The sequence below is a fragment of the Lissotriton vulgaris genome, chromosome 4_1, assembly GCF_964263255.1.
Source record: "Lissotriton vulgaris chromosome 4_1, aLisVul1.2, whole genome shotgun sequence".
Classification (NCBI taxonomy): domain Eukaryota; kingdom Metazoa; phylum Chordata; class Amphibia; order Caudata; family Salamandridae; genus Lissotriton; species Lissotriton vulgaris.
Window position 1 is genome coordinate 1,585,996,855 of NC_141691.1, and position 15,095 is coordinate 1,586,011,949.

The 15,095-nt window shown below is 45.7% G+C and overlaps 1 protein-coding gene across 1 annotated transcript in view; it reads right to left on the minus strand.

Annotated features, from left to right (window-relative positions):
* Positions 1-15,095, minus strand: part of MYBL1 (MYB proto-oncogene like 1) — a 610,566-nt gene that overhangs the window by 93,282 nt on the left and 502,189 nt on the right. The window contains exons 13-14 of the mRNA XM_086965817.1: positions 1,635-1,751; positions 1,438-1,545 (exon numbers count right to left, since the gene is read on the minus strand). Of these exons, the coding sequence (XP_086821943.1) occupies positions 1,438-1,545; positions 1,635-1,751 (225 nt within the window). The remainder of the gene's footprint in view (positions 1-1,437; positions 1,546-1,634; positions 1,752-15,095) is intronic.

Genomic DNA, 15,095 nt, shown 5'->3' on the forward strand with positions numbered 1-15,095 from the left:
ATGCACCCTGGTTAGCCTGCCGGCTGTCATTGAGTGGGGTACGACTGTTCAAAGCAAGCAGGCCTGCTAGGGACTTGCATGATTGTAGCACTGTTAAAGTTGACTCTTAAGACCAAACTTTGGTTGTGTCACATGGGCGGCCTCTCGGAGTCACCTCCAGTATCAATTGGGAAATAACTAACCTCACTATACAAGGACAGACTTACTCGGGGTACTCCCGAAGATGACGCTAGTGTGCCGACCTTAAGAGATTGTGGATATTATTTAGAGTGTTGTCTTGTGTGCTCACATTACAATACTCATTTGTTCTTGAATGTGGAAGTATTTGGCTGGACATTCATCTTACGGCTGCTACTGTGTGTACTTTGAGTCTTGAGCTAGTTTAAGCCTCACACCCATCTTCCTCTCTAAGATCCTTGTACTGAGCTACCAATGAGAGTCAGGTGCTGAAAGGAGTAGTACTCAGTTAATCAGGACCCCACAGCTTGGCCGAACAACCCCTTACATCATGGCTCTCTGAAAGGGGTTTGGACATGTTTATGGTATGATATTCTTTGCTTCATTTGTTTAGCCTTTTTATTACAAGAGTATGTTTTCTGTCAATATTCAAAAGAGTAACACAGAGCAAAGTTGAGATCCTCTCTGCAACCTCTTCATGAAAATACTACTTGTGAGACAGCTCTTCTGTACATCAAAGTTTTCTCTTCCTTTTTTCATGGGTGCTAGCCAGACCATGAGCATCAGAAAACAATACCTACAGGTTTAACTTTTGGTGGGCAAATTCAAGTGTTCTTCGCATTATATTTAACAATCTACCATAGGACTGTGAAACAAAAACTTTAATAAGACCTCTATACCACAAATGCTTTAAAAAGAACTTCTATCCAGATGTCTCCAAGCTGCTAAGTTTCCTTTCCACAGATTAGAAGGTGACAGATTTTTAGACTCTTTACAATAATAATTATTTTACAGATTTACCAGTGCCTGAAGCCCATAAGAGCTCCAGGTAAACATTGGTATAGCAAGCAGTTTAGAGCTTTCCTCTTGCCACAAGCACCACTGAGGCTGTCCGATTTATTTAAGAACTCTTGCACACATTCTTTTATATGCCAAGCCACACAGTAAGCAAGCTACAGGAGAGTAAATACGGATTCACCATTTCTTCTTGGTCGTTTATGCTAGGTGGGAAGCATGTCCTAAACTTGCAGCCCTGTAGCTCCCTTTAGGCACTTCTCAGAACACACTAACTCTGCAATCCACATAGAAAGCATTCAGAAAACAAGAACAATCCAGTACAATACTTTATACAAAGAATTTACGTATTAAGGATAAAAGATGGTGATGGTCTGTGGCTCGTATTTAAAATTGTTTGAATTTATTAGGTAACGTCAGAGGAGCTCCCGGATTATTCAGAGTGAAAACCATTTGCAAACAAACCTGAAGATCTGACACACCATCCTCAGTGAAAAACTGAGTCCCAAGTTCTTCTTTATCCCAAGCATCCAAGACCAATGACTTTCTGACTTTCTTCACTGAAGATATGTGCTGAAAAGATGAATTCACAAGTCAAACTAAGGAAATCAATGATGAATGATTATTTATTATGGTATTTGTATATGGTGATGAAGTTGTACCTCTGGTTTACAGGTTTTACAGTCACTTTCAGCGTCCTCCCTGAGGAATACGTCTTTTCCAGTTTCTTCCTTGAGCACCTCTCTAATGTCTTCTTCCAAAAATGCCAGAGGCTGAGACTACACCATTAGAAAAATTATAATTAGTTGTGCATTTGCATTTCCAAGTGTACTACTATAAGACATGCAATTTCTGTATTTGCTTGGACAATGGAGCTCATGTTCTGAAAGGAAATACTACTTACTTCAAGTTGTAGTTCTCTGTCATGGGTATTTCATTTGAATCCATAATCAGTGGAATATCCCCAGAACACTTGCTTTTTCACAATACATTTTTTATGTGAAAAAAGCATTAAATAAATGAAAACATGAGTCTAAGAGGCAACATTTTAAAATGTCTAAGTAATCAATCAGCATATTCGATTCACTTTTTAATGAAAAAACAACAAACAGGCTGCCAGACTTCCCACAAGGCAGTGAAGGGCCAATCGGAAAAGACTTTATGAAGGTAACTCAGTGAAGGAATCTCGACTTCACAGAAATTTCCGCTCAGCTTTTGGAAATAGGTGGAGTTGTGTGGGGGGAGGTTTATGGATTTACTGAGAGAAAGCAAAAGAATATTAACTTAGGGTCTGATTTAGAGTTTGGCGGAGAGACTACTCCATTACAACAGCAGCGTAGGAGGACCCTATCCCCTACACTCAAATTTCGCCCACCCAATTTTGAGGTGGGCGGACAAACAGTATGTCTACGACGAAGCCTACTTTAACGCTGCCATACTCTTTCAATGGCTTAACGGAATAAGAGTTGTGGTAGGTTAGCCATCCGACCCATCTGCCTTTTTAGTGGCCAGTCAGTTTTTTTTTTTATACTGCCCATCACTTGAGACGAATACAGTCAAATAAATATATTTAAAAAAACAAATCTCATGATGTGGGGGTCATTAGTTGTGCTTTTTTTAAAACCCAATATCCCACTTTAATAGTTTGCTATTGAAAATAAATAAAACTTGGTGAAAATGTTATGGCTGTCCATCATGTTTCACAGAGCCTTCCATCAAAGGTTTACAATATTGACAGGAACCGCCATGATGGCGGTTCCTGCCAATGTTAAGAGACATACGCTGGCCGGCAGATGTCTCTAAACTTGGGGAACAGGGTGACAGAGTAATTGTCTCTGTCGCCCTGATGGACAGTATTCCATCCTCTAGAATCGCAATCAGGCCCTACTTGTAATCCTAGGTCAGCATTGCAGAAATCGTCACTGAATTTATATATGTTAGAACATTCTTGCTTGCGTGCAAGGATTCCAAAACACTCATAATATATTCATAAAAGTATTGTTTTTTTCTTTTTGAAAGACGCTCATCTGCTATTTTAAAAATAAAGGCAAATGCAGCCAGACAGGTAGTAAATATGGTAAAGCTAATAATACACAGGTAGTAAATATAGTAAAGCTAAAAATACAATCTGTTCCTTTTTAAAAGCCAGTAGCTTTCATGTCTCATCATATCTTACACTGACAGGTGACTCAGAGTCAGTTTATTTTAATGGCCCTGGATGTAATAGTATAGAACAGGATTTTGTTTTTTTAAGAAAGACTGGGGAGGCAGGTCTGTTTATGACTTCTGTGCAGATTTCTAAGATTCCGAATTAATGTTACCAATAGCTAATCATAAGCCATAGATTTTAGACTAGAAAAGCAATACTTTCCTTCATATACTGTGGTCTTAACTTCACAAACACAAAAATCAATAATGGAAATTGTAGGCAGGGGCCGTAAATTAACGTTGACCAAATAGGTATTTTAGACAAGCTGAATTCACGTGGGTCTAAACCGAACTGCCTAGAGATTGTATGAATCGATTTCTATGCCCCAACTACATAGCCTAGTTAAAGAAATATTCCTCATCAATATAGCTGAAGCCATGCTTCTCCTGGTAGAACGACCATGCTTGCTGTCAAGTTCTTATTAGAGGACAGGCAGCATAGAATAATGCATGACACTACCCATTTCGAAAGGGACTGTTTCGATTTGGCCAAACCTGTATGCAGAGCCTCAGAACTGACAAACAGCTGGTTGGCTCTATTATGCCCTTTGCATAGAGTTGTAATCATCTTAAAACACCTATTACTTCAAAGTAAAGCAAAGAAATCTGCCAGTTAAACGGGTTACTAAAAAACATGTGCAAAGAAACATTGATTAATGTGAAACTGTGATAGTATTTTAGATAGAAACAAACATGCCTTCCTATGACTACCCTGTTAGTAAAAATCTGTATCAGGTTCCACTGCTGAGTGCATGAAGCTCACTCACTCCATCAGCAAAAGGGATTTCCACTAGAAAAGCAAACATTTCTATAAAGCTTTATTTACAGACTTGAAAGCAGGGGCCATTAGTTTATTCAGTACTAGAATAAACTCGATGGTGAGGATGTCTTCCTAATTGGAGGGTTGACCTTTTTTCAAAAACATTTTTTTTAAGAGGGATTGTCAAGTAAAGCATAAGATGGTCATGCGGAGAGTCTTAATATCGGCAAAGGCTTAGCAAGGTTTAAATGACCATACAGGACCAACTGAGGAGTTGTGCTGTCAAGCACAGTTTGCTTTTGGGATGCAACAATTGCCTCTGAAGGGTGGGCAGCAGAATATGTCTGCATCAGGAATGTTGAGTGGTCTTATTCACACCCCAAACCAAAAGAGGGGCATCAGCACCAATTATTTGCAAAGGAAGATTCTGATGCACGTACTTCTGTACCAGATAGCTCTTCCTGCAACAGCATGGAAGAGAATGTTTCTCATCAAAGATTTAAGAGGGTTGTCGTCCCAGCTGCACTTTCCTGAGACCATTGCCATTCCAGGCACTGTTGAGAAGATCTCATGAAGTCTTGCAATTAAATTATGAAAATGCAGGATGTGATTGATCCTCGTAGGGAGGAAATTTTGGTGACCCGTTAAATTTTTCAGCGTACAGCTGATGACATTTTTGCGAAATAGTAAAATTTTATAAACATTTTCCTCAATTTGCATACAAAGTAAGTGCTAGGTAAGATAAAACCTAGTGTGGCTTGGAACACCTGGAGGCCTCTTAAATGAAGAAGAGGAACCATTGCTTGGGAGTTCTGACTTGATTTCTGTGGGTTGCGATTTTGATATGTTAGTCACCCAGGTAGTTCAAAATCTCCTGCTTGCGGAGAAAAGCAACTACCACTGCCACACACCTGGAGAAGGTTGAAGGAGCTGACTTAAGTCCGAATGGTAGAACTGGGTAATAACAGTGCAACTTAACCTTTATAAACATCAGAGACTTTGTGTTTCCTTCTAATGTTACGATAGTAAGCATTCTGTAAATCCACACCCCATACTCAATTCCCCTGCTTGAGCTGTAGTGATATCTGGTGGAGAGCCAGCATTCAGAACCTCTCTTTTGTGATCCAGTTGCCCATTTGTTAAAGTCTTGAAATCCAAAAATTCGCAGGATTCTATTTTAGACCCTTTTTTTAGTACCTAGAGTAAATCTAGTGGAAGTGGTTTAATTTGTTCTAGTAATAGCATTACTTCTTTGTGCAGTAAGGATGGCATTTTAGTGCTATTTTTGATGGATTGGGCAGTAGTGGCATACCGAACCAAACTTCATATCCGCTTTGCACGAACTGAGCACCCATTAGTTGCAGGTGATGTTTTGCCATGCTTCAAGATGATTTTGGACATTTCACACCCTACCGGAGAGGTGTAGAGGGGAAGGGAAGTAGGGGGGTCATGTCTGAAGTGTTACTCCCCTATCAAGGAAGATTGTTGTTAAAATCTCTAACCCCCAAACTTCTCTGATGGTATGAAGACCGCATATTTATTGTTTCTGTTGTGGTCAGTATGACCAAAGTGGGGATTAAACACTCTGGAATTAGTAGTATCACTGGTCTGGGAGCTTGAAGGATGACTTGCAAATTACAGTTTTTCTCCAAACCCACAGTCGTTAAGATTTCTGCCTCATTGCTCATCCACTTTTCCTAGTCACTTTGTGGAATGAAAAGTACAGAGTCAGAAGCACAAGTTACCTACCTTCGGTAACGATATATCTGTAAGAAACAGTAGTTAGTGTTAGATTCCTTACCTTACAATATCCCCAGGCGTCAGACTGGATCCGAAAAGTTTTGCGTAGCAGTACCCCTGCACGTCGGTAGGCGTTGTCTGCAGCTCCGCGCCTGTCCTAGGCGTCGTGGTCGCCGGGATGACGCCCTCGCGTGCTGACGTCAGTTCTTGTACATAGCTTTCCGCGTCGGGAACGCAGAGCCATGCCAGAGACCGACACTGGTGCCATAAAACTAGGGCCCTCAAAGGGAAATACCTTAACCCTAGATACCAGTCCGCAGAACGGGGAGGATGGGTGGGGTGGTAAGGAATCTAACACTAACTACTGATTCTTACAGATATATCGTTACCGAAGGTAAGTAACTTGTGCATCTGAAAGAAACAGGTTAGTGTTAGATTCCTTATCTTAGAATAGATACCCATCAATATCAACCCCGGTGGTGGGACTGCAGACCAAGATCACACCAGAAAGTCCTGGAGAACGGAACGGCCGAAAAAGCCATCTCTCCGGAATTGGCTGTCCAGGCAGTAGTGTCTAGCAAACGTGTGCAGCGAGGCCCACGTAGCTGCCTGACAGATGTCCTGCAAGGGGACCCCCGACCCAGGGCAGTAGTAGCCGCCGTGGCCAGAGTGGAATGGGCCCTCAGCCCAACAGGGGGCTCTTTTTTAGCCAGGAAGTAACAGACCTTGATGCACAACATGACCCACCAAGAGATGGTCCGTTTGTGCACCGCCTGTCCCTTCTTCGCGCCCACATATCCAACAAAGAGCTGGTCATCCACCCGGAACTGGCGTGTGCGATCAAGGTAGAAGGAGAGCACACGTTTTGGGTCCAGATTAAGATGGTGGAGCCTCTCTTCCTCTTTCGAGGGATGCGGAGGCGGAAACAAGGTGGGCAAGGTGATGGACTGCCCGATGTGAAAGGCCGTAACCACCTCGGGCAGGAAAGAAGGACACGTCCTTAAAACAACCTTGTCCGGATGGACAGAAAGGAAAGGAGGCTTAGAAGATAGAGCCTGGAGCTCACTCACTCTCCTGGCAGAGGTGATGGCAACCAGGAATGCAGTCTTGAGAGTCAGAAGACGAAGAGGGCAATGGTGAAGTGGCTCGAAAGGGGTGCACAGCAGATAGGTTAGAACAAGGTTCAAGTCCCACTGAGGCATCACGAAAGGAACAGGAGGAAACATATGCGTGATGCCCTTCAAGAATCTATTCACAACAGGAGACTTGAAAATAGAGGGCTGATCAGGAAGCCTCAAGACGGCAGAAATGGCAGAGAGGTAGCCCTTAAGAGTGCCCAGAGCAGAGCCCTGGTGGGCAAGAGAAAGAAGGAAGAGGAGAACCTCTGAAAAGGGGGCGGAGAGAGGATCCACAGCCTTTGCTGTGCACCATGCCACAAATTTGTTCCACCTGCAGGCGTATACCGATTTTGTGGAGGGACACTTGGCTGCCAGAATCACATCACAGACTTCAGGAGGCAAGTCAAATGGCCTCAACTGTCGTCGCTCAATCTCCACGCATGGAGTTGGAGGCTGGACAGGTTCGGGTGGAGGACCGCCCCTTCTGCTGCGACAGAAGGTCCTCCTGAAGAGGCAGACGAATCGCGGGATCGACTGAGATACTGAGTAGCTCTGATACCAGTATCTTCGTGCCCAGTCCGGAGCCACAAGGATAACTTGGGCCCGGTCTCGCCTGATCTTCTTCAGCACTCTGGGCAGAAGTGGTATAGGCGGAAAGGCGTACAACAGACCGCAGCTCCACTCGCGACGAAAAGTGTCGCCGAGCGAGTGCCACCTTGGAAATTCCAACACGCAGAACTGATGACATTGCGTGTTCTCTTCGGTGGCGAATAGATCTAACCAAGGCTCTCCCCACTGCTGAAAGAGACCGTGCGCCATATCAGAGTTCAGATGCCATTCGTGATCCACCACGCACCGGCGGCTGAGTTTGTCCGCCCTGGCGTTCAGGGAATCTGCCAGGTGTTGAACCACCAGGGTGACGCCCTGGTGTTCCAGCCATGTCCAGAGGCGCTAGCCTCTTCACAAAGTGTCCACGACCCCACCCTGCCCTGTTTGTGGCAGACCCACATAGCGGTGGTGTTGTCCGTGAACACCTGCACTACACTTCCCCGGACAGAGGGAAGGAATGCTTTCAGTGCAAGCCGGATCGCCCGCAGCTCCAGAAGGTTGATGTGGAGCCGGGACTCCGCTGGAAACTAGAGGCCTCTTATCTCCCTCTCTCCCATGTGGCCTCCCCATCCCAGGAGTGTCGCATCCGTCACTACTACGTGCTCCGGTTGGGGAAGGGAGAGAGATCTGCCGCAGACCCAATCGCGATTCGTGAGCCACCACTGCAACTGTATTGCAGTGCCCTCCGAGATCCGAACGCAATCGGATAGGTTGCCCGGATGCTGTGCCCACTGAAACTTCAGGTCCCACTGCAGAGCACGCATCCGCCACCGAGCGTGATGCACCAGAAGGATGCAGGAGGCCATCAGCCCCAGAAGCCGCAGCATCAACCTGACCGAGACTTGTGATAAAGACTGAAAGACCGGAATCAGAGCCTGAATATCCTGAACCCGCTGTTCGGGGGGGGGGGGGGGGGGGCGGGGGGGGCAGGGAGAATAACCTGAAACTGCGCTGAGTCCAGAACCGCTCCGATGAAGAGGAGCTTCTGCGAGGGGCACAGAGGTGTGACTTTGGCACTTTGATGGAGAACCCCAGCGAGTGCAGGAGGTCGGCCGTAGTCTGGAGGTGGGAGATGACTGCTTGGGGCGAGCCCGTCTTCATCAAACAGTCGTCGAGATGGGGGAAGACTGAAATCCCTAATCGGCTCAGATGAGCTCGACCATCCCATCACTTTCTTGAACACCCGTGGGACGCTGGTAATGTCGAAGGGGAGCACAGTAAACTGAAAGTGCTCGTGGCCTACAGCGAACCGCAGGTAACGCCGGTGGGCCTGCAGGATGGGGATGTGGAAATATGCGTCCTGCAAGTCCAATGCTACCATCCAGTCTTCTGGGTCCAGGGCAGCTAGGACCTGAGCCAAAGTCAGCATCTTGAACTTCTCCTTCCGGAGGAAGCTGTTGACGCTACTTAGATTCAAGATAGAGCGTAGGCCCCCTTTGCCCTTCTTGGGTACCAGGAAGTAGTGGGAATAGCAACCACGTCCTACTTCTGGCCCAGGAACGCGTTCAACGGCAACCTTGGCCAAGAGGACCGTAACTTCCTCCTGCAGAAGTTGCAAGTGATCCCCCGACATGCGGTGGTACTGCAGTGGCATGGCTGGAGGGGTCGCCTCGAAGGGGAGGGAGTAGCCCCTTCGCACGATTTGCAGCACCCACCTGTCCGATGTGATGGGGCGCCAGTGGAGGAGGTGATGGTGAACCCTGCCCCCCACTGGCGTCGAATGGGCTTGAAAACTCGGACTAGGAGGATTTTGAGGCAGATGCTGCGGGGCGGGTGTGGACTGGCCTTGCCTGTGTCCCCCGGCACCGCCAAGGCGGTCACCACGTCCTCGACCGCGTTGGAGGTGGGTTTGTGGCCTGTGGCTAGATGGACGTGAGGGGGCGCCCCTTCCTTGGCTATGAAAGGGACGAAAGGCGCAAGTCTGGTGGCGTTGGCCGTGGCCCAAGGACTTGGCCGTAGCCGTAGCCCTGGAGTCCTTAAAACGTTCCAGCACGCTGTCCGCCTTGTCGCCAAAAAGGCGACGCCCATCAAAGGGCATGTCCATAAGTGATGCTTGGACATTGCCCGAAAAGTTGGCGGACCTCAGCCAGGCGTGGCGGAGAACCGCCACCGTTGTTGCAATCGCCCTGCCTAGCGAGTCCGTGGTATCCTGCCCACATCGAATGGAATATCGTGCTGCATCCCTTCCCTCCACGAGGGCCTGGGTTAGCTTTGCCTGGACCTCCACCGGGCACTGGGGCAGCACTTCCGCAACCGTATCCCAACAAGAGTGGGAATAACGGCCCAAAAGGCAGGTGGTGTTGACAAACCGCAGCCCGAAACTCAGTGAGAGAGAACAGATTTTTACCAAACTGGTCGTGCCTCCTTTGGGACCGGGACCTCGAACGGCGCGGGGCCAACTGCCGGATCTCGAGTCGCTTACGGAACCACTCCCGCCTAGCTTTCGACGTCAAGGCCCGGCAGTCGGGGCACGACTTGTCATCATGGTCGGCCTGAGGCAATAAAGGCACCGACGGTGGGGGTCGGTAACCGATATCAGTCGGTTACAGTCGTCACAGGGCTTGAACGCGAGCATCCCTACCGGCACCGGAGTCGATAACTACTCGAGAAGATCCAAAATAGATCAAAAAAAGTTTGTCAAAAAATGACTAAGGAGTACTGCTCTTCCCGGATCTGCGCTTGCTGGCGTGGAAAAAAGAAGAAAAAGAACTGAGGTCAGCGCGCGAGGGCGGCGTCTAAGTACTCCGACGACGTCATCCTGGCAACCACGACGCAGACGCAGAGCCGCAAACGACGCCTACCGACGCGCAGGGGTACTGCTACGCAAAACTTTCAGGATCCAGTCTGACGCCTGGTGATATTCTAAGGTAAGGAATCTAAAACTAACCTGTTTCTTTCAGATAAGAGGAATTCCTATTCTTAACAAGAGCTTAATTTCTTAAAGTCGACCAAGAAGTTTTTATGACTGTAATTCCATGGCAATGCTCTGATATAGCTAATTCAGGGGTATCTATAGCAGCACTTACAACATGTGAATATTAGCCATTCATGTACAACCTCGAAGAAACTCTGTATGATCCTATGAGATTTTGACAGGTTTTCTGCAAATTAGGAACAGTCTCATTCATATGGAATATCTTCCAAATAAAGAAGTTGCACTCATTTGTAATCTGTTTTAATTAACCAGCAACTATACTTTTATTATCCCTGTGAGGAGACAATGATGTCTCAGGCGGTGATGGAAGTCTTATGCAAAAAGCAGTCACCATAATAAAACGAGTTACTTACCTGTAACTTCAGTTATCCAGTATTTGTATCTTTCATAGATTCACATGCTTAGAATCATCCCCGCCGACGAGGTGGGAGTCTCGCGGTACAATAAAACATATACATTATAGTCATAATAACATCACACCATAGGCTAAAGTAGATAGCAAAGTCACTACACTAGCCTATCTTGGTCCTTTTGCAAAAAGAACCAAACTTGGAAACTAGCCACTTAGGCAGCAGCCCCCTCTAGAACCTTCCCCACAGGGAGGCAAACCCTCAGATTTTCGTAGCACAAGTGACAATAAGTATGCGAAAATGATAAGGTAAGCCTCTTCGGGGCGGAGGGAGGGTCGCATGTGAATCTATGAAAGATACCAATACTGGATAACTGAAGTTACAGGTAAGTTAACTCGTTTTCTTATCCAGTATTGGGGTATCTTTCATAGATTCACATGCTTAGAATCAGAGTAGCTAGCAGTAAACAATATATAGATGTATACATACATACATACATACATACATATATATATATATCTGTACCAACATAAAGAGTAAGTCATACATGTACGCAATATTAGTTATATACAATGGAAGAGACAATATACTCTTATCATAAGGCTTACCTTATATAAAAAGGTTTCGTAGTACTGCTTGGCAAACTGCTGACTCAGCCTCTGTTGCCAGATCTAGGCAATAATGCAGAGTGAAAGTGTGCACACTTTTCCCGGTTGAAGCTCGGCAAATCTTATCCAGAGACACACCAGCGAACAATGATGTAGATGAGGACACTGCTCTGGTGGAATGAGCTTTAGGCTTCTTTGACAATGGATGGCCTGCCTTGCAATGGCAGAATTGAATAAAGGGTTTGGAATCCACCTTGAAATAGTAGCTTTTGATACTGCTGATCCTGGCTTGTGACCACCATACGAGAGAAATAACTGGTCAGATTTTCTGATGGACACAGTCCGAGATATGTAGAATTTTAAACATCTTTTGACATCCAAAGTATATATGACTTTTCCGCCGCTGAAGACGGATTAGGAAAGAATGTCCGCAATATCACAGGTTTGTTGAGATGAAATGAAGTAGGAACCTTAGGTATGAACGTGGGATTAGTTCTCAGAAGGACATAATCATTGGTGAACTTCAAATATGGTTGTTTTATAGTGAACGCCTGTATCTCACTCACTCGCCGGGAAGAGGTGAGTGCGAATAAGAGAGCTGTCTTCCATGAGAGATATTTTAAGTCTGCTTTATGAATGGTTTCAAACGGATGTTTCATCAGTTGTTGTAGAACCAGTTTCAGCCTCCATTCTGGAGGAGGAGCTCTAATAGGCGGGAAAGTTCTAAAAAGGCCTTTCAGGAACTGCTTAATGAGACGTTTGGAACAAAGTGATGCCGCCCCTGAGGATCGTCTGTATGTGGAGATTGCGGTCAGATGCAATTTAACTGAAACAAACATGGGACCAGATTTAGATAATGACAATAAATAAGGCAGAACCTTATCGGGAGAACATTCCAGCGGATGCAAATTGTTGTTGCAGCACCAGTGACAGAATCTTTTCCATTTTAGGGCATAGGTCCGTAATGTAGAAGGGGCTCTTGCTCTATTCAGAATGTCTCTACATTCTTGAGGTAAGTTTACATCCTTGAAATCCATGAATCCAGAAACCAAGCATGGAGTTGCAGTTGAGCTGGGCAAGGATGAAGAATCTGGCCTTTCCTCATTGTCAACAGATCCAGCAGTACTGGAAAGCGGAATGGCTTGCATTTGGAGAGAAGGAGAAGTTCTGTGAACCAGTGCTGACGTGGCCATTTGGGTGCAATCAGAATTATGCAACATGGTTCCTTCTTTATCTTGTGTAGAAGTCTCGGGATCAGAGGAAAAGGAGGAAATGCGTAAGCAAAAATTCCCGCCCATCTCATCATGAAAGCGTTCCTCCAGGAGCCCTTCTCTGGTTCCCAACTCGCAAAGAAAGGGCACTTCCGATTGCTCTTGGTGGCAAAGTGATCCAGATTTGGTTTGCCCCGCTTCCAAAAGACTTTGTCCAGAATCATTTGATTCAGTTCCCATTCGTGGCAAGATTTTTCTGTTCTGCTGAGAGTGTCTGCCAAAGTGTTCTGGACTCCTGGAAGATGTTCCACCTTGATTGCAATATTGTGCAAGAGAAGCCACTTCCAGATGTTTTGAGCTTCCTGGGACAGAATGTGAGATCTGGTGCCCCCTTGTTTGTTTAAATAATGCATGCAAGTGGTGTTGTAGGTTCTGATGAAAACTGTAGACCCTTGGAGTCGAGGTTGAAAAGACTGCAGGGCCAGGGAAATTGGTCGAAGCTCCAAACAATTGATGTGCATTTTTGCCATTGCTGAAGACCATTTTTCTCTTATGCTGAGGTCTTGAAGATGGGCACCCCAACCTTCCAGGGAAGCATCCGTAGTGAGGATAAAATCCGGAATTGGAGGTTGAAAACGGAGCCCTACAGAGACATTCTTGGAAAACCTCCACCAAGAAAGCGTTTCTTTCATAACTAGAGTCACTAGAACTATGTCGTCGAACGAACCTGAGATGTGGAGCCACTGATTGTCCATCTCCTCTTGAATTGGCCTCATTTTTTGCCATGTCTGAGGCACTAGCAGAATTGCCGATGACAAAATCCCCAGAAAAGATATGATCATTCTCACTGAAGCAAACTTTCTTTTTAGAAGATCTGATACCACAGAGATGAGGCGAGATATTCTGTCTGTGGACAAGAAAGCTTTGTCTTGAATAGTGTCTAGTTTTGCTCCCAGGAATTGAATTACTTGGGAAGGATAGAGGTTTGACTTTTGGGCATTTAGTGAGAGGCCCAGAGAGTGAAACATTTGCAGGCATTTTGTCGTTGCGAGAGAAGCCTGACGAAAGGATGGAGCCCTTATCAGCCAGTCGTCCAGATATGGTTGGATGCCTTGCAGCCTGAGATGAGCTGCTACCGGAGCTAGAAATTTGATGAAGACTCTTGGAGCCGAGCGCAGGCCAAATGGAAGGACTTTGAATTGGAAATGTGCACCTGCCACAGTGAATCTCAGGAACATTCGATGCTTGGGATGAATTGGGATGTAGAAATACGCATCTTGGAGATCTAAACTTGTCATAAAATCCTCATGGTCTAGAGGCTGAAGAATTTCCTGGAGTGTCACCATGCGAAAGGATTTCTTTTGAAGGTACTTGTTTAGCATTCTCAAGTCCAAGATTGGTCTCCAATCCCCAGACTTGAGTAGAGAAAGATGCGGTGGGTTTTTCTTTAAAGGTGGATGAGGAGGGGGAAATTTGGTGAACTCCAGGGTGTGACCGAATTTTATTATATCCAATACCCACTTGTCCTTGGTTATTTTCGTCCAATTTTTGAGCTGTTGGGAAATTCTTGAATTTGAAATGCTTGCGGCATATCTGGTGCAGGTGCAATAGGATTATCACTGTTTTCTGGCAGAGTCTCTTCCCTGAGGCTGACGTTTCCTGCTTTGTTGTCTGTAAGCAGCCGCTGGATGATTCCCATAGGTTTGCTGTTGTTGTTGGTAGTTATATCCGTAACGACCCTCGCTCCCTTGTTGTTGGTACTTCTGGTAACCTCCACGAAAGGAGTAAGAACCTCTACCCCTTGCTCCTCGAAAAGGTGTCTTCCTATACTGCAAGGTACCGAAAGATCTGGCAGTATCTGTGTCCTTCTTTATTTCTTGCAGTGCGTCATCAATATGCTTACCAAACAAGAGGTCGCCATCAAAAGGTATGCCCAGAATTTTTGTTTGGACTTCAGGGCGAAAATTAGTGGATTTCAGCCAGCCCTGACGCCTAAGGGTAGCTGCTCCGGCGAGTTGACCAAATCCCAGAGAAGCTATATCCATAGAGATATCTATGACTTCAGAAGCAGCTCTTTCATCTTCCATAAGAATTTTCTTTGCTTCCATTTTCTTGTCATCAGGCAGATATTCTAATTAAGGCAAAATGTCCGACCACAATTGTCGATCGTATCTGCCCAAAATAGCTAAACAATTCGTAGCCCAAACTGTAGCGCCTGCCATGGTGGTAAAGCGTTTGCCTATGTTGTCAAGGCGCCTACCATCTTTGTCAGGTGGAGCTGTTATTGGAGTGGAAGGATTCCGAGATTTTCTCTGAGCAGCTTGAGAGATAACGGAGTCTGGTTTAGGGTGACCAGAAAGGCAGGCATGGGCATCATCTGGCGCTTTGTATTTTTTGTCAATCCTAGGGAGGATCGCAGGAATGGAAAATGGAGTTTTCATGATCTTTACTCCCTCCTCCTATATATGATCAATTACAGGGATTGAACGGGTGGTTTTCATATTCAGATCTTTAAAACCATACAGAAAACACTCTGTTTTCTGTACTAGCATGGAAAGGTGAAATCTAGAGGTTGCCCTTTCCA